The 23504-nt window shown below is 44.3% G+C and overlaps 1 protein-coding gene across 7 annotated transcripts in view; it reads left to right on the top strand.

Moving 5' to 3' along the window:
* Window positions 1–23504, top strand: part of ATG7 (autophagy related 7) — a 390968-nt gene that overhangs the window by 43024 nt on the left and 324440 nt on the right. For 6 of the 7 annotated variants that reach the window (XM_019505098.1, XM_019505096.1, XM_019505100.1 and 3 more), the window contains exons 7-12: window positions 3195–3344; window positions 11791–11879; window positions 13563–13684; window positions 15847–15940; window positions 17144–17288; window positions 20153–20311. In XM_019505098.1, the coding sequence (XP_019360643.1) occupies window positions 3195–3344; window positions 11791–11879; window positions 13563–13684; window positions 15847–15940; window positions 17144–17288; window positions 20153–20311 (759 nt within the window). The remainder of the gene's footprint in view (window positions 1–3194; window positions 3345–11790; window positions 11880–13562; window positions 13685–15846; window positions 15941–17143; window positions 17289–20152; window positions 20312–23504) is intronic. The other variant, XM_019505094.1, reaches the window with a different exon arrangement.

Genomic DNA, 23504 nt, shown 5'->3' with positions numbered 1-23504 from the left:
AGCTGTTCAGTGCCCCTGCCCCTGTTTCTGCCCCTGCCCCACTCCCTCACCATGGGGGCCTCGATCTGCCCTGCCGTACCTCACCCCCTCCACAGACTTACTTACAAGGAGTTGCTCTCCATGCTGCCCAGCTGCATTCCTGTCCATGTGCATGCGTGTGGTCCTGGCCAGGAGGTGTATTATGTTTATCACTGAACCTTATCGGCTACACTGGCCAAAAAAAAGCTGATAGCCGATAATGTTAATTTTCCTTTTATCGATGTTGATCTGATATGCAATCAATATATTGGTGCACCTCTAGTTTGAGCTATGAAGAAGAGTTGTAAAATGAAAGTAACCTGCAAAAGACACTTTATGCACAGAGGAATGCTCTCAAGGAAAACTTAGAAATTAGAATGACTGACTGGCATTGGCCTCAGGCCTTTCTTTGAAGACCAGTGAAATTAAAAATACTTTTTCTATCTGCCAGTTCTAGGCAATATTTTCTGTCTCCATGCATGGACTATGGTAGAAAGTTTTTTCATTCATAGATCAAAGTTAAATTGACTTTCAATTCTTTTTGACTAAAACTAGTGTTAGTTAATAGTACGAAGCAGTTTCACTGAAAATAAATTGAACATCATCATTCTTCTGATTTAGAAAAATTCTAGAAATATTCTGGAAAATGTTAGATATGTAACTGAATAGGGAAGTAGAAAAATCAATCGGAGACTTTTTACATAAAAATAATAGGAAATTTTCAAACTTTTCAGTTGTACCTTTTGATTTGAAATGGAGTTTAATGTAGAATGTTACAGCAATTTTAATGCCACCAAAGTCAGTAGGAAGTAGAACCCCATAGTGAGGGGCTGTGGAAGAGCTGCTAATTCAAATCAGTACAGAGTAACACAAGTTGCACAAAGCAACTTAGCCTCCTTTATAGTGGAGTACAATTAATATGCCTAAAAATGGTTTAGATGTGTTCTTATAAGAATATTCTACGTGATTGGTTACAAATGAGTATTAGAAAAATATATAACCTCTTCTCTAGCATATTTGATTATTATGCTGTATTTGTCAAAAACAGCAATTGAAATAAACAATTGAGGTACCAAAGTACGTTGAATTGATGTGTGAACTTATTGTGATGAACTTGTTGTTAGTATCTGATCCTGTAAAATTAATTTTCATGACTTAAAAACAGATCAGAGTACATAGCTCTCTCTTGCTGGTTCTACTGTGGCAGAGCACAATTGGGGTGTTTGCCACTTAGTACGGAGAAGGGCCTGCAAGAAGGACACCCAGGAGACGCCTCTGAGGAGACATTTTAAGGGGGAGGGAGCACACCAATGGAGTGCTCATCACTTAACAGCTGCTGCAGACTCTGAGTGAGCCTGCCTTGGGTGTAGCAGGGAAAAGCCTCCCCCAGGAACCAATTTTAAGGGAGAAGGTGGGCGACAGAGCACCTTTGGTGTCTGCCACTTTGAGGCGAGCAGGCAACACACGGGTGCAGGTTAGCCCTGATGAGGCATCCATTTTAAGATCCTGGTTCTCAGGGTGGGGGCAGCAGTTTGCTGCCAGCAGCTAAGGGAGCAACACCACCCAGCTTCCCTGCTGTTCAAGGAACATCATGGAGGTAAGTCTGGTGGGTTTATAAGATCAGAGAGAAGTAGGGAGCAGGCACTTGATCCCCAAGCAGGAATTGGGGCCAGACATGCCAGGCCTCTCACAAGGCCTCTATCACTCCTGCTCTCACCAGGCCTCTCTCACTCGTGTCCTTTACCAGGCCTCACTCACTCTGCCCTGCCCCTTAAGCGACCATGTGGGTCATCACTCAGGCTTATCCCTTTGCCAGCCTACCTGGCTGGAGTCATTTGAGCCCAGTTTTTCTCCTGCCTAGGCAGGGGGTCGGACTTGCAGATCTACAAGGTCCCTTCCGACCCTACTTCTATGATTCTATGCGGCATCTGACCCTGTAGGGGTGTAAGACCCCAGAGAGCAGTTGGGCCAGGCACACCCAACAAGGGGCACCTGAGCCCAGGGAGAATAGTGGAGCCAGGTACGCCCGAGTGAGGGACACTTAAGCCTGTTGGAGGGTAAGACCCTGAAGCCCCAGGATGGGGGAGAGGAGAGTTGAGACCCTGGCCTCACTGAGGCCCAGGTAATTTTTCAGATGCCTGAGGCTGTGTGCGGGCCTAAGGCTGAGTAGGCAGCACAGAAGGAGCCGCGAGTAAAATGGAGTGACTGGCCCCAATGGGGGATGAGTTACCTGGTTTGGGGCTAGAGGCGAAGTCAGCCCAGGGTTTGACCTATTGCCCAGCCTCCACATATATAAGGGTTGCGGGACAGGCCCAAAAGGCTGGTCAAGAAGAGAAGGGGTCAGCCTGAGTGATGATCCACATGGTCGCTTAAGGAAGCAGGGCAGAGTGAGTGAGGCCCGGTAAAGGACACGAGTGATAGAGGCCTTGTGAGAGGGGGGCTGTATGAGTGAGGCCCTCAACAGGGCAGCATGAGAGAGGTCTAACTGTATACTGAGTTTACCTGGCCTCAGGCCGTAGCATAGACCAGCTCAGAGATGACATCTGCGAGGCATGGGACATGATAAAGGGAAGGTTGGAGTTGTGTGTTTACTGCCTGTGAATATCAGGGTGCTTGAAGGCCAGCCTCCCATCTAATTTAACATCATGATTAATGTACAACAAGGCATGGCAGGAAAGTAACATAGGTGGCTTGCCCAAAGACAGGTGACAGGCTGGAACTATGACTGGGCCTGGGAGTTTGCCCATGTCACACTACAATTAGAATGGATTTATTATAGGTTTTTAGAGCTGGAAGGAACCTCATGAGGTCATTTAGTCTAGCTTCCCATTCAAGACAGGAACATCCTGACTAAAACATCTCAGCCAAGTGTCTATCTAACTTACTTTTAAAAACTTCCAGGGATGGAAATTCCACAAGTTTCCTAAGGAGCATGTTTTAATGCTTAACCACCCTAATAATCACAAAGTTCTTCCTAATTTTCAACCTAAACTTCCTGTACTGTAGTCTGAGACCAGTGCTCCTATTTCTGTCTTCTACAGCCCCAGGAGCTTTCCATTGTCGCAAGCTCTTTTTAACTTTTCTCCATCGCTACGTTTACAGCAGTGCAAAGTAATAATAAAAAGGTGTTGATTAGGGTAGTTCTAACTGCCTATTAATAAATCTTTTGTCTTCAGATTCAAGCACTCCAGAAGGCATATGATGAACTTTGCCAGAAAGAAGGAGTTACAGCTTTGCCTTGCTTTTTAATCAAGTATCACAATAATTCTGTTTTGATGTCCCTGCTTAAAAATTGGAATGAATTTTTCCAAGATCCAGGGGAGAAGGTAAGAAGAATTCTGGATGTTGTAATATACAAGAAATGATTGTGCTGAATCTACCAACTCTCTGAATTATGTTTTTACTAGGTACAGTTGCTGAGTAGACAATGGTCAAATCACTACACAGCAGCTCCCAGGAATTCTAGGTGCTTAAGCCTAAATGGTATTAGTGGAATAGCCAAAAGTCTCAGCATCACAAAATAGTTTCAAATAGTTTAAATCTTTGATTCTTTAATTGTTCTGTGTTAGTTTTTTTCAGCATTTTGTAGATAAAAATAATTGGGTGTTAAGAGGAATTGTCATTTCCAAAATTCTTTGCCCATGTATAGTGTTATACAAGTGAAAAGCATACTTAAAAATTCCATAGATTTCATAGACATTAGGGCTGGAAGGGACCTTTTTAAAATCATCTGGTCCAGCCCCCTGCCCAAGAGGCAGGAAGTCAGCTAGGGTCAAAGGATCCCAGCAAGATAAGCATCCAAATGTTTCTTAAAAGTGTCCAAAGTAGGTACTTATACCACCTCTGGGGGAAGTCTGTTCCAGGCCCTCGGGGCTCGGGCAGTAAAGAAGTTTTTCCTTACATCTAGCCTAAAATGGTCTTGCAGAAGTTTGTGACTGTTGGACCTTGTCATCCCTTGGGGTGCTTTGGTGAAGAGGCATTCCCACAGATCCTGATGCACAACCCTGATGTACTTACAGGCTGCCACGAAGTGACCCCGGGCTTGCGCTTCTTCAGGCTGAAAAGTCCCATAGCTCGCAGCCTCTCTTCATAAGGCCTGTTCTCTTGCCCTCTGATCATGTGTGTGGCTCTCCACTGCACTCTTGCAAGCTTCTCCGTGTCCTTCCTAAATTGCGGAGCACATAATTGGATGCAGTACTTCAGCTGAGGCCTCACCAAAGTCAAGTACAGCAGGAGGATGACATCCTGGGTATTGCTTGAGATGCATTGGTAGATGCAAGCCAGAGTTTTGTTTGCTTTGCCAGCTGCGGTATTGGATTAGTGGCTCATGTTCATCTTTTAATTAGTCATGACCCCCAGGTCTCTTTCGGTTATGGTGCTAGCAAGTGTAGCATTGCTGAGCCTATAAGTGTGGTGCAGGTTTTTTTTTTTCCCTGAGGTGGAGCACCTTCTATTTCTATGTATTGAATGCCATCAGGTTTTCATCCGCCCACCTTGCAAGCCTATTGAGGCTGGCCTGGATCACCAGCTTATCCTCAAGTGTGGACACTCTTTCCCAAAGTCCCGTTTCTCTTTTTGGGGTTTTTTTTGTTGTTCTCCCGCCCTGGCGGGGGGTCGGGCTAGAAGATCTACTAGGTCCCTTCCGACCCTTAATCTATGAATCTATGAAAGTTTGGTGTCATCAGCAAACTTAGCCAATCTGCTTCTGACACCAGTGTCCAGATAATTTATGAAGACATTAAAGAGTACAGATCTGAGAATGGAGCCTTGGGGAACATCACTAGTCACAGAATGCCATGTTGATTCAGTTCTATCAGCTACCACTCTCTGGATCTGACCCCAAAGCCAGTTCCCCAGCCATCGGACTGTGGAGTAGTCGAGGCCACAGTTGCCCAATTTTTCCGTGAGAACATCATGGGACCACCAGGTCAAAGGCTTTTTAAAGTCCAAATATATATCAACCTCTTCCCTTTTGTCCAGGTCGTAGACATCACTTGGTCATAGAAGGAAATGAGATTGGTCAAATAAGACCTATCCACAGCAAACCCGTCCTGGCTATCCCTCGGAAAGTTGCCTTCTGTTAGCCTGTCAAGAATGGTTTATTTGCTCATTTTTTCCAAAAATCTTCCCAAGGATTGAAGTCAAACTGATTGGCCTGTAGTTTCCTGGGTCTTCTTTCCTCCCTTTCTTGAAGATGGGCTCCACATGGGCTCTCTTCCAGTCTTCAGGTACTTCACCCAAGCTCCATGAGTTCTCCAATATCCTTGCCAGTGGCTGCGCTATGATGTCTGCCAGTTCTGTTAGCACTCTTGGGTGCAGTCTATCTGGACCAGCTGATTTGTGGGGTCCAGCCTCTCAAGATGTTCCCTCACAAGATCCATGCCAATGGTGGTCATATATTCACTCTCACCCTGGTCATCCCACATCATGTTAGGCAGGATGATCCCTTTGGGCTGATGAAAACTGATGCAAAGTAATTATTAAGCAGATTTGCTTTTTCCTGGGTGTCAGTAGTCAGCTGCCCCAGTTGGTTTATTGAGGTCCAGTGTTGCCCTTGTTTTTCTCTTGATGCCCCACATATCTGAAGAAGGACTTTTTATTGTCCTTGATTCATGTAGCCAGTTGGAGTTCAATTGGCTTGGCTTTCCTAGTTTGCTCCCTGCAAGGGAGGACCAGTGTAGAATATTCCTCCTTAGTGGTGTTTCCTGTCTTCCATCCTTTATAAGCCTCTCTTTTTAGATGTAGGAGGTCTGTGAGTTCCCTGTTGAGCCAAGGGGGTTGTTGAGCCCTTTTACCACCTTTCCTATGGGTTGGGATGGACTCCCCTTGTGCTTCTAGGATTGCTTCCTTAAGGAGCAACCACTCGTCTTGAACTCCCCTCCCTGTGAAATCATGGCCTCTCAGGGCCTCAAGAACAAGCCTCCTGAGCTTATGAAATTCAGCTTTCCTAAAGTTGAGGACTACTCCATTGCTGGCTGAGCTGTCAGCTTTGCGATGGATAGTGAAAGTGATGAACTCATAGTCACTGTCACCCAGCTTCCCTTCGATTCCTAGGTCGCTGATTAGATCATCCCCTTTGGCCAGTACCAGGTCCAGCAGCACCTCTACCTCTTTTTGGTCCATAAACTTCTTGAGACAGGTAGAGCTCATCCACGCATGTAAGGAAGCTTTGAGACCAATCGGATTTGGCCAAATGCTCTTCCCATGAGATGTCCAGGTATTTGAAGTCTCCCATGACAAACATGCACTGAGAGCGTGCAGCGTTGGCCAGTTCCCTGGTGAATTCTTGGTCAAGCTCTTGTTCCTGGTTTGGAGGTCTGTAGTAGACTCCCAGCGTTGTATCCCCTTCAGTCATATTCTATCCCAAAGGGTCTCCAGTTGTCCTCCTTGGCTGCCAGTCTCAGCTTGTAAGGACATTTAGATCTCCTTCACGTAAGGAGCTACACCCCCACCCCTTTTTTCAGCACAATCTCTCCTGTTCAGAGTATAGCTATTTATACCCATAGTCCAGTCATAAGAGGAGTCCCACCAGATCTGTTATCCTTATAAAATCGTAGTCATTTTTGTTTAGCAGAAGAACCAGTTCCTCTTCTTTATTCCCCAAACTCCTAGCATTAGTGTACAGGCAAGTAAGTATGCTGTGGGAGGCCCTAGGCTTCCTTGTACTCATGGAGAAGCTCTGTTTCTGGGCTGGGGTAGGAGTGGGTTTCCTTGAGCATCCTAACCTGCTGATCTTGTGGTTGATGCTTGGTGAGCTTGCTCCAGTGGTTGTTCGCCCATCCCCCAGCAAGCTTAATTTAAAGCCTTGTCGAACAGGTCAGCATTCTGGCTGAGAAGATCTTCTTCCCTAGTGGAGTGAGGTGGAAAAGCACACTTACTCTTAATTTGCCTGCACGTTAGGGAGCCTAGAACTTTACAGGAGCATGGAACACCTTGTTTCTATTCGTCTGTAATGCCAGTGCAACAGCAAAATATTACATAGAAGTGACCTATAAAAGGTCATTTTTGTCATAGAAAAATGTTGAGAAGCAGCATCTTCTGGAGTCCCAGCAGTAATACAAAAGCTTTAAAAAACCTGACTCCCTTTTTTAAAGCCACTGGAAAAATCTTTACATTGTTCAAATATAGATATAAGGGTCTCAGGTGGACTGAATGTGGATTTAATCTTTCTCTGCATTTTTGCTTTTAAGTGTGAAGCACTGTGTGTTACTTGTAGTGGGAAAAAAAAAAAAAAAAGAATTTCCTCCCTGATGATGCATGAAGCAGCCTAATTCTGTCGTACTCTGTACTTACTGCTGACACTGATAAATTTGTCACCATGTTGTTCGGTTGCTTAATTTTGTTTTGGGTCTTTCTGAAATTCATCGGTGTCATCTTTTATTCCTGACTAACCTTATCTTAAAGCATGGACAGATGTAATGTTTGTAGCTCTGAAGTTACCAAGTGCTTTTAAAGCACTCTAAAAACTGAGGGAACAGACTCTGCATAGCATTGAAGCTCTACAAATTGGCCTGAACCAAATAAATAACCCTAGATGAAACAGGAATAGGAATGACTTTGAAGTGCTCTACTATGACATGTTTCATGTTAAGTGTGTACCTTCCAGCAGAGCTTGATTAGGGAGTTGGTTGGTCTGGTGTACTCTTACTTTCAACCTCTGGCCCCTCCCAGCATAGCCCTTCTGACTTGCTCCCAACTCCACACCCTTGGAGTCATAGACTGTGCATGTGACTTTGCCTTGTAAAGCAAGGTGCAAAGGTATGCTGCAGCACCACTTTTGGGACCAGCACCCCTGGAACGTGGCTTCTCAAACGCAACATTATCTCAAGAACATATCCACTTATGCACCACACTGCCTGCACCTGAAAAATGTCTTTGTCTGTGAAGCTTTGCATGAACTGTAGGTGAGCATAGGGTCATGAACACCTTCTTTATCTTGAATGAGGAGAGCTCTCAAAGGTCTCTCAGGAACAGCCATGAGACCCAGGTTCTTTATAAACAAATCACAGAAGAGATGGCAACTTGCAGGAACGGCCAAGACTGGCACCAGTGCTAGACCAAGGTGAAGGTACTGAAGGTATGGTACAAGAGAGCCCATGATACAAGTTGTATTTTAAGTACCCAGCAGGTGTCATGCCCATACTAGGAGGAGCTGTCTATGGCTCCTTGCTAGAGACTACTCCACTGAACCCCCGCCCTTAGTTGTTAATTCTGATGGAGCCAGAGCTGTCCAGTGACAGCAGTAACATTGACCTGGAAGAATGCTAGAAGGCTCTGGCCCAAGGCCTAGCCCAGCCATAGCTGAAAAGACCCATGTTCTATTCAGGACTGCTGAGCAAATGTATGAGCCCTTTGGGCAAGTCAGCATTACTGGCACAAGTCTTGAGGAGGAGCAGCGGGTCAGGCTGCTATTTTCCCATGCCCTTGTCCTGCCACCATCTCTCTTCACTACAGTGCTTCTGAGCACTGACATCCAAGGCACCCGGAGGGAATGCCAGGTCCCAGCTCTCTGGAGGGAATGGCTGGATGCCAGCCCAACTGGGGAATGCCAGGGTACCCACACTACACTAGGACTGCACAGTGCTAGCAAAACTGGTATTCCCTTGGGGTGGGGGGGAGAAAGGAAGGCGACTGGAGTGTGTAAAAAGGAGCTGCTTAACACAAGCATCTCCCTGTTAAGTTGTGCTTAATAGGGAGCAAAAGGTCAGTCGTTTTCCTTTGGTTGCATGATTGCCTGAGCCTAAGGCAGCTTGTGTTAAAGTTACTGTGTCTCCTTTCTGTTATAAAGCTAGCGTACCCAGTGTGGGGTATGTTTAGTTAAGGCACTACCCTGACTTTCTGTTTCGTTTTATGAAACGGTGTCTTGGGTTCATAGTTTTGGGGAGGAAGAGATACCAGCAGTGCCTGGAGCAAGGTGGAGGCAGGCCCCAGAGCAGGGCAGAGCCAGTGCCCAGAGCAGGGCACAGATAGCTAAGATAGTGAGAGAAAGGGGAGGAGGCCTGGAAGGCCTGTTCCCCACAAGAGCTGAGTTATTGAATGATAACAACTGCAAGTTATGGACAGGGGTGCATTGAGATTTAGAGCCAGCGGTCCTTCCCTTCATTCAGCGAGTCCTTGCTGTTGTATTATTAAAAGTCCTGGGAAAAGTTTACAAGCTTTTGCAGCTTGATCTTGACACCTTGCGGACAGGGCTGGAGGTCTCCAAGAATGTATCCCATCACCCAGCATCCATACCACAGTCAGAGAGTGTCCCAGATTCTGATGTGGTCATTTCCTCCCAAGGGCTGAAGAAGAATTTTTCTTCAGAATAGCAGACAGATCAAGCTTTGGTAGAGATTGAGGTGAGAGAGGAGAGGAGGCAGTTAACTGAAAATAGTAAGGCATCTCTGGCAGTGAGAGTTGAAGGGTAAAGCAGCCCCACAAGCTTGTCATTCCAGCAAGGCACTGATATAATCCAGTCTTCTGATGTAACATGAGGCCTTTCTCTCATCCAGTAAAGCACTGATATAATCCAGTCTTCTGATGTAACATGAGGCCTTTCTCTCATCCAGTAAAGCACTGATATAATCCAGTCTTCTGATGTAACATGAGGCCTTTCTCTCATCCAGTAAAGCACTGATATAATCCAGTCTTCTGATGTAACATGAGGCCTTTCTCTCATCCAGTAAAGCACTGATATAATCCAGTCTTCTGATGTAACATGAGACCTTTCTCTCATGGAAGCCCACGTCTCATGGGAAGGCCCAGTGACTTAAAGTCATGAGACAGGACCATCTCCTACAGCACAGGCAGTGAGGCTTCCAGTGGCCACCTTGTATACCTTCTGCTGTTCTGTAGTCAGGGCAAGAAGGGAGGGTCACATTAGCATAAACCTTAGAGATCTGCAACTTTTGAAAGAATGTTGGGAACATTCATGTAAAGAGGCAAACTGTGGCTGTACCTCCTGTAAATTACAGGGGAAAGTTCCCTCGGCAGCCCAAGTCAGCCAAAATTGACTCTGCACCCTAGGGTCATGGAAGACTGCCTGCGTATTTGGCAGTAGGCCTATGCAAATAGGGAAGTATTTGATTCTGATTCTGCTGATTCAGAAGAGAGTGATTTGATTTGGAGGTTCAGATCACTGTCCTGAATCAATTTGGCCAAATCAGCTTCAGAAGATTCAGCACCTATTTGGGGATATTTGGCTGTAGAGTATAATGGGGAATCACTGAAATACTTATAACTTGGTCACTTTTTGGCTGATTCAGATAAAAATTGCAGGAAAGGTAGCTGCTTCTGAGGGCATGAAAGCCTGCCAAGTTTCAAGGAGATAGGTACCAGGGGTTTGAGGGAAACGGGACCTCAGGCTGCTGACAAGCAAAACTCATGACATGGGTGACACTGTGTGTTAAGGTGTGCCCTCACTGGCTTTGGGGCCTGTACATGACATGGTAGTGTGCCCCAGTGAGGCTTCCTCCTCCCCTCCAGCCTCAGCCCAGTCCACCACTTTAAATGACAACAGGTAAGCAGTGCACTGCAGCACAGTAGCACTAGCATCTCAGGCAGTCAAGCTGTCACAGACGAGAGCCTTTCTTTCCTTTCCTGCAGGAGCTTCTTTTCCAGCAGCTGCCAGAGAACACTCTCTGGCAGCCGCAGTCCTGGGGCTTACATGTGCCCAGGGCCCTGCATCCTTCCTGTTAGCTGACCGGGGACAGGTGCTAGGGGTGTTGGTTTAAGGAACTGGCAGACCCAAAGGAACTGGTCGGCCAGTTCCTTTGGGTCAATCTGGTATCTTTTAGTAGACCAACTAAATAGTTAGAGAAGTATATCTTAGCAAGCTTTCAGGTTGAGAAACCCTTCGTCAGGCTGAGGAAGCACCTGCATTTGGTCTGTGTGGTGTTACTGGATGGAAGGAATAGTAAAGATGCCAGAGGTTGGTCTGGCATGCAATGCAGGCAAGAAAGTCAGTGAAAATGGAAATGGAGGTGTCGGGGGGTGATGGACAAGCTGGGGAGGGGGGCGGGGAAAAGGGATGTAGCAGTGCAGGTAAATATGGAGAGGTACCTGGGGAATCAGATGTCTTGCAGGTTGTAGTGTGTCAGGATTCCACTGTCTATATTGAGTCCATGAGTTTCTGTACCTAGGAGGTTGATGAAGTGAAGTACATATGCCCGGCTCTGAAAAGTGGTTTGTAAATTGATACAAGCACCAAACCTTGCTAACCTAACCTCGTCACCAGAAGCCAACTTCCTACAGCTCAAAACACAAAACCTGCACACCAGAAACTATCAAAGGCAAGAATACCCAACTACCTGTGGGGGCACATTCCTCACAAAACTTCATGTTTATTTTGGAAGGAAACATCAGTACCTCAAATTAAGACCCAGTTATTTAAGTGCTTCTGTAGTGGATTGTCCTAGCCAGGGATTTTATCTTATTTGTTAGCTCAGCGTTTGATAGCCTGTGTGCTTTTAGTTCATGATCATCCACCAAATTAATTAGGAGGCTTGCTTAAGAATTGAAAAAGATCTGAGTAATTGATAGGCTTCTACAGGTTCTGTAATAGGTACGTAAGTAACTTGGAGAATATGTATGCTTCTGTGAAGTATGTGTCTTATTAGGTGGCCAAAAGAATAAATCTGGAAGCTGTGGTAAGCATTACATTGAGAAAGATAGCATCCAATGTGATCTCTCATGGTTATAACGTTTTAATATAAAAATGCATAGCAACTATTAATATGGCCTATATGCTATTATGAATTAAATATTCAGTGGCACTGTTTTTATTTTCAGGTGACAATTGGAGTTTATGATCCAGGCAATTTTGCCCAGTATCCAGGATGGCCACTTAGAAATATACTGGTTCTGGCAGCCCAGAGATGGTACTTGTTTATCTTTTTTTTTCTAACACCACTTGACATGCACAACCCACCTCAGCCCTAACTTTGTTCCCTGAAACATACAGAAGTAACTGAAAAAGTCAAAATGTAGAATGTTTCCAAGAACTTGTTGGGAATGGTTCTCTGCAAATAAGAGGCAAGATTTCTCAGTTGTGTATGAGAACTTGCTTTTGACCTTCCTGCACTTGCTCTTCCCCCGCTACCTATCCCCCTGATTTTAGTGAGTGAGGAAAAGGGGCTGGTCCAGCTCCAACCATCAGATTATCATGTGCTGCTCAGAGTCATCCTTCCTCCCCATTTTTATTGGTTCATTTCCAGACTTATTGCCTGTACTTAAACTTCCTCACTTTGAAATTCCCTCAAAACAGAACTTCACCTGCTGCTATTCTGCCTGTAGTACAGACTTATTCCTGAGAAGTGCAATGTGTGTCAGAGAGGATTTTTCTGAGGAATTTGCAGGATTTTTAAAACCGAGTTTAAACTAATGAGCAGCAACTTCCACTTCAGAATGCTGTAAGCTTTTGCATGACTGAATAGAAGCAAAACCTGAAAGCAGGTTGTGCTCTGGATTCTTGTGTTCGTATAGGAACGACTTGATACGAATGCATGTGCTACTGAGAGCTGTCTCACTTCACAGAATAACATTTCTGAGTGACAAGAGACTCTGGAGAACTAATGCTGACATGGTTCTGCCTGTACCTTGCCGAATATTTGGGGCTTTTTAATTTGACACGTTGTCTTTGTATGACAAAAATAGCCACCTAACATTGGGTGGTTTTTGCTAAAGCTTATCTTGCCAACTTCGTATTTTTACTTGACTGCTTTAGTAATAGATGCAGTGAGAAAATAAACCTTCATCTTGGTACAGTAACTGTATTTTTCCAGTATGTGTGGCTAGAACATATTTATGCCTGTCATGCAGTACGGCAATCGCAAATATTGTTCCCTGCACACCTAATAACAAAGGAATAATGAATAATGGGGGTCGGAGGCATAACTGAGCCATTGAGTGCCCTGAGCAGCAGCTGTGAATAGGGCAGTGTCAGCAGCCATGCAGTACCAAGGTGGCAATGCTGGAAGTGCATGTTCTGCTTTCATGGTGCCTCACTCCTCCAGGGTTTGACCTGGGACTGGTGCCTCAGTCATCCCACCTTTATTAAGTTGGAGGTGGAGCTAAGAGGGTAAGAGGGATTAAAAAAACTCTATCAGAACAGGGACCTTGAGAAGCATACTGAGTCTAGAGGAAGTAGGACAGCAAGTTGTGATGATCTGACAATTTAACTTTGTTTAAATGGTACTCTGGGGCTTGTCTTGTGTTTTGTGCCTTGAGATCAGTGTAACTAGCACTAAGTATCCTATGCAGACTGTGGCATTAAACATTGAGGCTGCATTCTGGACTTCTGTGGTGTAGCTGAACCACAGGATATTTCATCTTGCTGATATAGTAGGGGATTTGGAGGTTTCTTTATGGCTGTTGGCTGTTTACACACTTTATTACATGGGACTCATACCACTAGAAAATTGGTCATTTTCAGAGTCTTTAAAGGATTACAGCTATATCAAACTAGAGGACTATTAAAATGAAGTTCCTGCTTAACTGCTCCTCCTTTCTCTCTTGGAGAAATTCTATATCACTTATAACTTCCTTGTTTTTTTTAATGCCAGGGGTAGTCATCTCCATTCAATTGAAGTGCTCTGCTTCAGAGACAGAACCATGCAGGGGGTAAGAGATGTAACGCACAGTATCATCTTTGAAATAAAGCTTTCACAGCTGGCACTGAGTCCAGGTAATCCACTTTCAGAGTTACTTGACTTGGTTCTCTATAATTACTTTAGAGATAAAAGGATTAATGCTGCTAAATCATTGCATACGTTAGCACCTGCCTCAGCTATTGTGCATCTTAAATTATTCAGGTGTCTCTATAAAGAAAATAGGTTTATCTTCCAGAAAGTGGATGTGTTTCCATGAATAAAAATCAATTTTCTCTCATCTCAATACCTTTCTGCATTTACTTTTATTGTAGGAATAATGTGACTTGTAGTATCTGTTACAGTGCATACATAATCTGTAGTATCTTGCGTTATTACATGCTTAAACTGTGTATTGTCACAGATATGCTTGATCATTTTAATGATATGAAACTAGATTCTCATGGGAGCAGAGGGTGGATTTATAAAACTATAAGCATCTCACTTGTTATGTAAGCTGGGAAGTTGGATCTATATTCATGGTGTTAACATTTGAAGGCATTTACAACACACTTGTAGACTGAGAGCACCTTGGTGGTTGTGGATAACATTTCATCACAATATAGCTCCTTTCCTAGAAGGAGCGCTGTACTTAACAAATAATAGTTGGGCAAAAGCCACAATTGCCACATATCATTCTACTTACTTTACAGAAAGAAACATGGAGACATGGGGAGGTGATGCTCACTTAACACACAATTCTGCAGATAATTATCTATATACTATAAGTTTCTAGTTGTTTGCAGCTTTGAGGCTTGGATGTTCTGACTTGCATTCCTTTTTTCTGACTGTGAGGATTGAATTGTGTTGTTTATTACATATAATAATCTTGAGAGAGATCAGCATGGATATACAAAAAGATTAATTAATAGGCTCGCATATGTGGTCACAATAAATCACATATAATCACTCCTAATAAAGTCAACCGCCCTTTCATGTGTGTCTCTATCTGAAAAGTGCTGGGCATGGTTTGTTTGTGTGCAATATGCTAAAAGTAGAGCATCTACAGATAATAATATTTAAATATTATTAGGGCTGTCAGTTAATTGCAGGTAACATACGCAATTAATGCAAAACAAATTAACGTGTTAATTTTTGTAATGAACGTTAATTGCACACGTCCATTTTAAGCAGGTTGGCCAAAATGTGGCAGCCACAGCAGTTGCTGCTTGGTGTGGGGGAAAAGCTGCCCCTCCCCCTTGCCGGGCCCTTTTTGCTGCAGCCGCCCAGAGCCAGTGCCTGGGCTGCCTTGGGCTTCTCTCCACTGCTATCACTGTTGCCTACAGGCCACCCAGTGGCAGTGCAAAGGAGTTGCAGGGCAACCTGGGCACGGGCTCTGGGCAGGTGCAGCGAGAAGGGCCTGGCAGTGGCAAGGGGGAGGGGCAGGTTTTCCCCCTCACTGAGCAGCAGCTTCTGCTCAGGTGCTGCTGCTGCTGCTCAGCATGGGCTAGTGAGTCTGAGCAGGCACAGGGTGGGCCAGGGTCAGGGCTGTTTGCACGGGTTCTGGCCAGTCTGCTTTGACCAGTGTGAGTCCAGAGCAGGTGTGGGGCAGACTGGAGTCGGGGCTGGGCTGTGTGGGCTGGGGGAGGAACCTCAGGGTGCATGGGCTCCAGGCTGGTGGTGGGGAGAGGGATTGGGAGGGAAGGTGGTGACTATTGTTTAACTGTGTAATCAAAATCGCAACTTTTTTTTACACTCACAATTAATTGTGATTAATTTTGTAATTGTTTGTCAGCTCTCAATATTATATTGGATTTTAATCTGAAATTTATAAATTGCACGTGTTTGGAGAGCAGTCCAATTGGTTCCCTCTTGAGGGAACCTGACATTCTGCTGTGCCCTGCCAAGTGGTGTTCTTAAGAGGCTTACATATCCAGATATCTGGGGGCTGAAGGGTTAATTCCCAGGGGACTCCAGATACTGCTCCAACAGACAGTCTCATCTTTAAGCTAATCAAGTGCAGCTGAGTCTACTTAGGTTCAGCATCTAGATACCCAGTTTAGATGAAGAAAACATATTTTAGCTAAAACTTTTAAAGCAGCATGTTATAAAGCACAGCATTCTGGAAGTGTCACTCACTGCCAAATTTTAACCATATGTTGCCATGAAGAGCTGTATTTCTTAACATTCTGAGTTCATTTAGAGTTTCAGAAAAATGTTGGCAGGGTAAAAATTAATTGTGTGCATTTGTTTTAACAAGTAGATTGTCCAAAAGCTGTTGGATGGGAGAAGAACCAAAAAGGAGGCATGGGTCCAAGAATGGTGAATCTCAGTGAATGCATGGATCCTAAAAGGTGTGTGTTGATTTAAACCTTTAATAAGATAGGCAGGTCTCAGCTATATCGGACTGCAGATGAAATAGATGAAGTGAACAGTGTGCTTCTCAGATGGTTGTCTAGTGAAAAATGTTGTTGCAATAATATTAGTGCCCAGTCCTGGCCTCAGTTATTACCATTTGCCATACATACTCCCCTGAAAGATCCAATTGAAGATAATGGGACTTCTCAGTAAAAAGCCCTACAACCAGAAATAAGTACTTGCAAGGTAAGGTACTAAATTAAAGTTCAAATTGGTTATTTTTCAAAATTAAGCTGAAGACAAGCTGTTGTCCATGTTCTTATTGTTCTTCATAATTTTTAAACATAGCATTACTGTTGAAGACACTTAAAGTTATGTACCCGGTTGCTGAACTGACCGGAAATAAAGCCAGGATAGCCAGTACAGAGAATGTGCCATTGGTAAATTTCATGACTTAAATTCAGGTTTTGTTTAGGTTTTGTATCTTTAAGGTGCAGAGAGCTTCCACGACAGGCTGAATGTCTTCAACTTCCACTGAAATCAGTGAAATCTTAGAGTGCTCAGTACCTTGTAGCTTCAAATCCTTATTGAATAAATTTTATTTTTTGTGTAAAAATTTCCATTCTTTCTTCCTTTGAGGTATACAGGTGAATAGTATTATTTCAAGCCATTCCTTAGAAAGCTGTGTGTTTAAGAGAGAGCCATATATAATGCAGATCAAATTCCTTTTGCTGAAAGGAAGTGATAAAAATCAAACTCAGATTTAAGATGGGAAGCAGAGAAACATTTTAAATGAAGAATCAGCTTTAAGGAGATCTGACTCCTACAGGTGAAAAAAAGCTCCTATATTTGTCTCCTCTGTGTACAAGCTGCAGCGATCTGATCTGACCAGTGCTTTAGAGGGATACTTACAGACTGTAAAATGCAATATCAGTCTGCAAATGAAAACTGATTGCCTGCTTTGCTATCTTTTGCAAAACTGCCATGCAACAAATGACACTGCTCTTTGCAGGTGTATATAATAATGTGTGTGTGGGATTGGGGTGGCATACTGCTTGGAACAAGGAGAAGATTTGTACAAGTTAGAAAGCTAGGGTGGCAAATCATATGCATCTTTTATCTGGCAGTGGCATTGAAAGGAAAACTGGCCTCTCAAATTCATTATTAAGAGTGATCTTGCTTTGTTTTTAACTTCACAGGTTAGCTGAGTCATCAGTAGATCTTAATCTCAAACTGATGTGCTGGCGGCTAGTGCCTACACTTGACTTGGAGAAGGTTGTATCTGCTAAGTGTCTGCTGCTTGGAGCTGGTACGCTCGGGTGTAGCGTTGCCAGAACTTTAATGGTAAGTTCCAATTGAATCAAAGGTGGGCTGATGTTTCATACATGTTTTCTAGCCCTGTGCTTAAGTATCCAATGAAATCAACATATATGAGCTACTCGAGACTTCGCCTTCCCCAGAATAACTTGCAATTCTGTAAATGTGATAACATAACAAAAAAAGATAATGTGCTCTTCAAGTTGCATTGCTGGAAAAGGCTGAACTGGAGAGTCCTCAAAAAAATTAAGCGAACAAAGCCAAATTGAAAATACTTGAAATTACAGTTTTATAATTATACAAGGTTTGCCTTTAAGGGACCCTGGCAGATATTACATAAAATGTAGAACAACTTGCCCCATGTAGGGTGGCACTATGTGCAGCTTTCAGTTTGCTAGTGCACAGGGAGCCCAAGATCATATGCTGGTTGCCTTTGGGATCTGATCCCCAAAATCGTGCACCCTGCAGGGCACATGTGGCCAAGGGCATCTGGTTTATCATATAAAAGTCAACAGGGGTAGAAAGGTTGCCTCTGATAGCATAATTTGATCTATCGATACATATTACTCTTTTTTTTTTCTAGTTGTAGTGATCAAAATGGGATGATTTGGATAAGTGTGATCCTGTCTTGGCCAGGGGCTTGTACTAGATCAATGGGGAACTACTGTTTTTGCAAGCGTGCCACAAATTAATCAGGCACACACCCCAAGTGCCACTCCGATACTTCTGCCCAATCTACTGCTCTTCCTTCTGCCTTCCTCTCCTGTGTTCCCTGCTCTATGTGCAGCTCTGCTGTCTGTTTCCTGCCCTATCTGCCACTGTGTTGGCTGTCTTCTCCCTGTTTTGCCACATGCAGTTGTTGCATATATGCTACAAGTTGGCTAGTTCTGGATTAAATGAACTCCCAGGGTCTCTTCCAACCCTATTTTTCCATTTTATGATTCTATGAAAATATTTTTGCCATAATTTGCTTCTAAAACTGTAATAGCTCAAGCATTTTGTTTTAACTTTTAGTGCAGTTAAAAATCTAATATACTTACCGACCAGTGGTTCTCAACCTTTTTAGAATCAAGGCACACCTCAGAAATTGATAGCTCTTAGTTTTCACTTATTTTTTGACTACAAAAAAAATAAGAGTAGTTTTTCTGTTGCAAAGAACTCGGAGGATGTTTATACACATGCTCCAGGAGTGGAGGGAGAGGGGAAAACTTTAAATAGAGTGGCTCCAAGAGCCGCTGTAATTAAAGGGCTCGGAGCATCATGTATATCAGTGTCTCTGTGCTGAAAAATGGCAGTGGGGCACTTTAACTGAAGTTTCATAGATTAAGGGTCGGAAGGGACCTAGTAGATCTTCTAGCCCGACCCCCCGCCAGGGCGGGAGAACAACAAAAAACCCCAAAAAGAGAAACGGGACTCAAACGAGTCCAGCCAGGTAGGCATCCAGCCTCTTCTTAAAGACCCCCAGGGTAGGGGCCAGCACCACTTCCCTTGGAAGTTGGTTCCAGCTCCTAGCCGCCCTAACTGTGAAGTAGTTCTTGCGGATGTCCAATCTATACCTCCTCTCCATCAACTTGTGCCCATTACTCCTTGTTATGCCAGCGGGCGCTAGGGGAAACAGCGTCTCCCCCAAACCCTTCTGGTCCCCCCTAGTGAGTCTATAGACGGTCACCAGGTCCCCCCTCAGCCTTCTCTTGTGGAGGCTGAATAGGTTCAGGTCCCGCAGTCTCTCACTGTAGGGTCTGCCCTGTTGTCCCCGGATCATGCGGGTGGCCCTCCTCTGGACCCTCTCCATGTTGTCCACATCCCTCTTGAAATGGGGCGCACAGAACTGGACACAATACTCCAGCTGTGGCCTGACCAGCGTCGCGTAGAGGGGGAGGATCACCTCCTTGGCTCTACTCGAGATGCACCTGTGGATGCACGACAAGGTCCGGTTAGCCCTGCCAACCATGACCTCGCATTGTCGGCCCATGTTCATCTTGGAGTCAATAATGACTCCAAGATCTCTTTCTGCCTCCGTGCTCTCAAGTAGGGAGTTCCCCATTGTGTAAGTGTGCTGCTGGTTCCTACTGCCCAAGTGCAGCACCCTGCACTTGTCCGTATTGAAACGCATCCTGTTCCTGTTAGCCCACCCCTGTAACCTATCCAGATCCCTCTGCAATCTCTCCCTCCCTGCTAGCGTGCTCACCTCCCCCCAGATTTTGGTGTCATCAGTGAATTTAAACAGGTTACTTTCCACCCCATCATCCAGATCGCTGACGAAGAAATTGAACAGTGCAGGCCCCAGGACCGAGCCCTGGGGGACTCTGCTACCCACCTCCCCCCAGGTTGAATATGACCCATCCACCACTACCCTCTGAGTGCGACCCCTCAGCCAATCTGCAATCCATCTGACTGTGTAGGCATCGATGCCACAATCACCTAGTTTTTTAACTAGGATGGGGTGAGAGACGATGAAAGTTCATTTGATGAGCTTTAGTTAGTGCCCCTGTTGCCGTTTTTCAGCTCGGGGACACTGATGTACGTGACACCAGAGTCTGCTGGAGCGTAGTAATTACCATGCTCCCGCAGACTTGATTAATTACAGTGCATCAGAACAGCCTTGCTGCACATGTATAGCAGCCCAGAAAGTCCACAGTGGGTAAGAATGGTTCTAACACTATGGATTATTAGCTGATACCAATGGATTTATCCTGTGAATCATGTTTGTACAGTGCTAATAGTGTGTAGCACCCTGTGGCACCCTTGAAAAGATCTCAAGGTACCTGAGGGTGCTGCGGCGTCCTGGCTGATAATCGCTGATCTAGACTGAAAGGTGTTTGTTAGTTGTTCGTTATCTCATGTTGTTACAATGTTACCAGTTCTTTGTATTTCTCTCCCCTTTTGCTTAGGGCTGGGGAGTCAGGAAGATTACATTTGTTGACAATGCAAACATTTCCTATTCCAATCCTGTACGGCAGCCATTATATGAGTTTGAAGACTGTCTCAGTGGTGGGAAGCCTAAAGCACTTGCCGCAGCAGACAGACTACAAAAAATATTCCCAGGAGTGGTAAGTCAAACATTTTGGAAGTGTGAGTAAATATTGTGACAGAATATAGTGAGAATACAATTAGCTTTTGTTAGAATCAGACTCCACGCGTTGCCCAATGACTAGGGAGATGACGATCCAATCACTCATGAGTCCTGCTACTCATTAACCAGAGCAGACAGGGAACAAACGCTACTTGCACACATTGCTGGCAATAGTTTTTTCCCATATTTATACACTTTGGTTTATGCTCATTACCATTCATTCTACCCTCGCCCCTCCTATGTTCCACCCATCTCTCCTCTGTCTCAAGCTCCGCCTCTGTTTACTGTTTGTTTTATTAACATGGAATTGCCTATGCATTTAATTCATTTACATGTCTTTTTGCTATGAGCACATGTCTAAGACCTTGACTCCTGCTCTTCGTTCAATGGGCAGGCTTTGACCAAAACCTGGAAGCTTCTGGAGGCTTCTTTACCAATCACCATTCACCTTTTTGCATCTGTTCATCTCAGGTTCTGTTACCAATTATGTGTTGTTTTCCACATTCCAGTCTGTTTTTCTGTCTCATCTACCATCTTCCACCCTTTTTGGGCCCCTGTATCTTATCTCGTTCCTTGCTGTAGCTGGTTCACAGCACACACACTTATTTGCTGCTTTTTTAAGAAAAATGGTTAACCCAGTTAAGATGGTTACTTAGCATAAGGAAATGGCTGGCTTAGCTATTATTCTGCCGTGTGGTCATCAGCTCTGCTAGGTCACAGGTCATGCCTTTATTCAGTTGCAAATCCAGTGCTCCTCAAGATCTAAATATTGTCACCGTAACAGCTTTAAATAGCTCCATAGTTTTCATAGAAGTTCAGGGCTGGAAGGGACCTTGTGAAATCATTGAGTCTAGGCCCCCTGTTCTGGGCAGGAAAGATTGCTGGGGTTAAATAACCCCAGCAAGGTGTGAATCCAGTCTTCTGTTGAAGATCTCCAGGGTAGCTGCCTGCAGCAACCCCACTGGGAGTCTTTTCCAGAGTCTTGTCACAAACTGTGAAGAAATTTTTCCTTATATCCAGTCTGAAACCTTCTTCTAGGAGTTTATGACCATTGCTTCTGGCTTTCCCCTGGGGCACTTTGGTGAATAGTTGTTCACCTAGCCCCTGATGCTCTCCCCTAAGACATTTGTAAGCTGCCACCAAATCCCCACAAAGTCTTTTCTTTTTCTGGGCTGAACAGTCCCGTGTCTGTCAGCCTTTCCTCATATGGTTTGCTCTTCAGGCCTCTAATCATGACTGGCTCTTCTGTGGACTCTCTCAAGCTTCTCCACATCCTTCTGGATGCAATATTCCAGACTGCAGCTTCACCAATGTCGAGTAGAGTGGGAGAATAACGTATTTTGCTCATGTTAATGCTTAAAGAGAGAGAGGACAGAAAAATAAAACACCACAAAACAAACTATTGTACAGAATAGCAAACTATTGCAGCCATTTCCATATGCAGGTAGTTGAATTTAACTATAGCAATAAAAAATGCACTAAAACAAGTAGCTGAGGATCTCAACTTCAGCTCTCTTACAACTTGCCGAACCAGCGATGTTGTCCAGTTTCTCTTCTTTGGTGTGTTTTAATGTGTTCTCAGAAATTATTGGTTATGGAACAGTTCCCCGGTTTTAAAGTATTTAAAGGCTCTAAGCATTCCATACAATCTTTAGGATCTAGCCACAGACCCTTCCAGAGTAAACAGTTTTTAGTGTTCTGTTGCATACACACTTAATTTTTATTGCATTTTGAGACAATTACACAAATGAAAGCCATCTTGCTTATCGCCCAGATCTGTCTGCTTTTACTGTCTGAGAGCTTCTTTTGCCAGACTTCCAAGTAATCACTTTGCTGGCTTTATCATTATTGGCTAGGTGGTATTCAGCAAGGACTGCATTACATTTTGTCAAGTGGAACTAGGGCTACTGCTTTTGTCCCTCTAATGTTGTCTCATTTTCAGCCTGTTGAAAAGACTGAAAATTACTATTGGTACTGTCTGTTCTGAAAACACAAATTGAAAGTATTATACATAGAAGAGAATCTAAAAAGGCGAGTAGTATTGTATATGTTGTGCTTGTAAGAAATTTTGAATGCTTAATAAATATAATTAATGCCAGATGAGCTTCATTCCAGGGTCTTGAAGGAATTGGCAACATAGATCTTGGCCCTTGTCAATGATTTTCATGCAGTCATGGGAGACGTGCCACATGCCAGAGAACTAGAAAAGGGCCAGTGTAATTCCCCTTTTTATAAAAGGCAGGAAAGAGGACCTTGGGAACTACAAATTGATACCTCATCTCAATACCTGGGAAATTTACTGGAGCATGTCATAAGGAAGGCCATTTGCAAGCATCTGGAGGAGTAAAGGCTGATCACAAGTAGCCAGCATGGATTTATGAAAAACAATTAGTGTCAAACAAAACTGACTTCCTTCCTTGACAAAGTAACTATTTGTGTGGATGAAGGGAATGCTGTGGATATAGTATATCTGGACTTCAAGAAGTCTTTTAAAAAGGTCACATATGAGCTTATATAAACAAATTGGAGAAATGTGGCTGGAGAAAACTACTACAAGGTGGATAGATAACTGGGTCAATAGACATAAGCAAAGGGTAATTTTTAATAGGTCCATATCAGAATGGCAGGAGGTTTTGAGTGGAGTCCCACAGGGGTCTGTCCTGGGTCTGGTGGTGTTCAACACATTTATTAACAATTTGGATGCTGGCATAGAAAGCTTCTTGAGGAAGTTTGTGGATGACATGAAACTGGGAAGGATTGTGAACATGTTGGAGGATGTGAGCACAGTTCAGAAGGATCTCAACAGATTGGAAAGTTGGGCTAGAGCTAACAGGATGAAATTTAATGTGGACAGATGCAAGGTCCTTTGGAGGAATAATCAAAAACACAACTACAAAATAGCCCAGCTTAGCAGTATGAAGGAGCCTTCCAGGTCCGTACAGTGATGACACAGTCGCAGCAGGAGGTGCAGGGAGCCCAACACCCTGCCCAGGCCCCACTGCTGCAGGGGGTGCCAGACATGCCCACTCACCGCAGACTTGCTGCTGCAGTGGGAGGGCTCCACCTGATCTCTGGGGGGGGGCGAGGGGAGGGGCAGAACCTCCCTCACACAGTGGGGATCCAGGCACAGGAGAGGTTTCATAGTTTCATAGTTTCTAGGGTCGGAAGGG

The sequence above is a fragment of the Gavialis gangeticus genome, unplaced genomic scaffold (genome assembly GCF_001723915.1).
Source record: "Gavialis gangeticus isolate Ggan-Ray unplaced genomic scaffold, GavGan_comp1, whole genome shotgun sequence".
Classification (NCBI taxonomy): Eukaryota; Metazoa; Chordata; order Crocodylia; family Gavialidae; genus Gavialis; species Gavialis gangeticus.
Note: the sequence above shows the minus strand (reverse complement) of the source record. Positions and strands in the feature narration are given on the sequence as shown.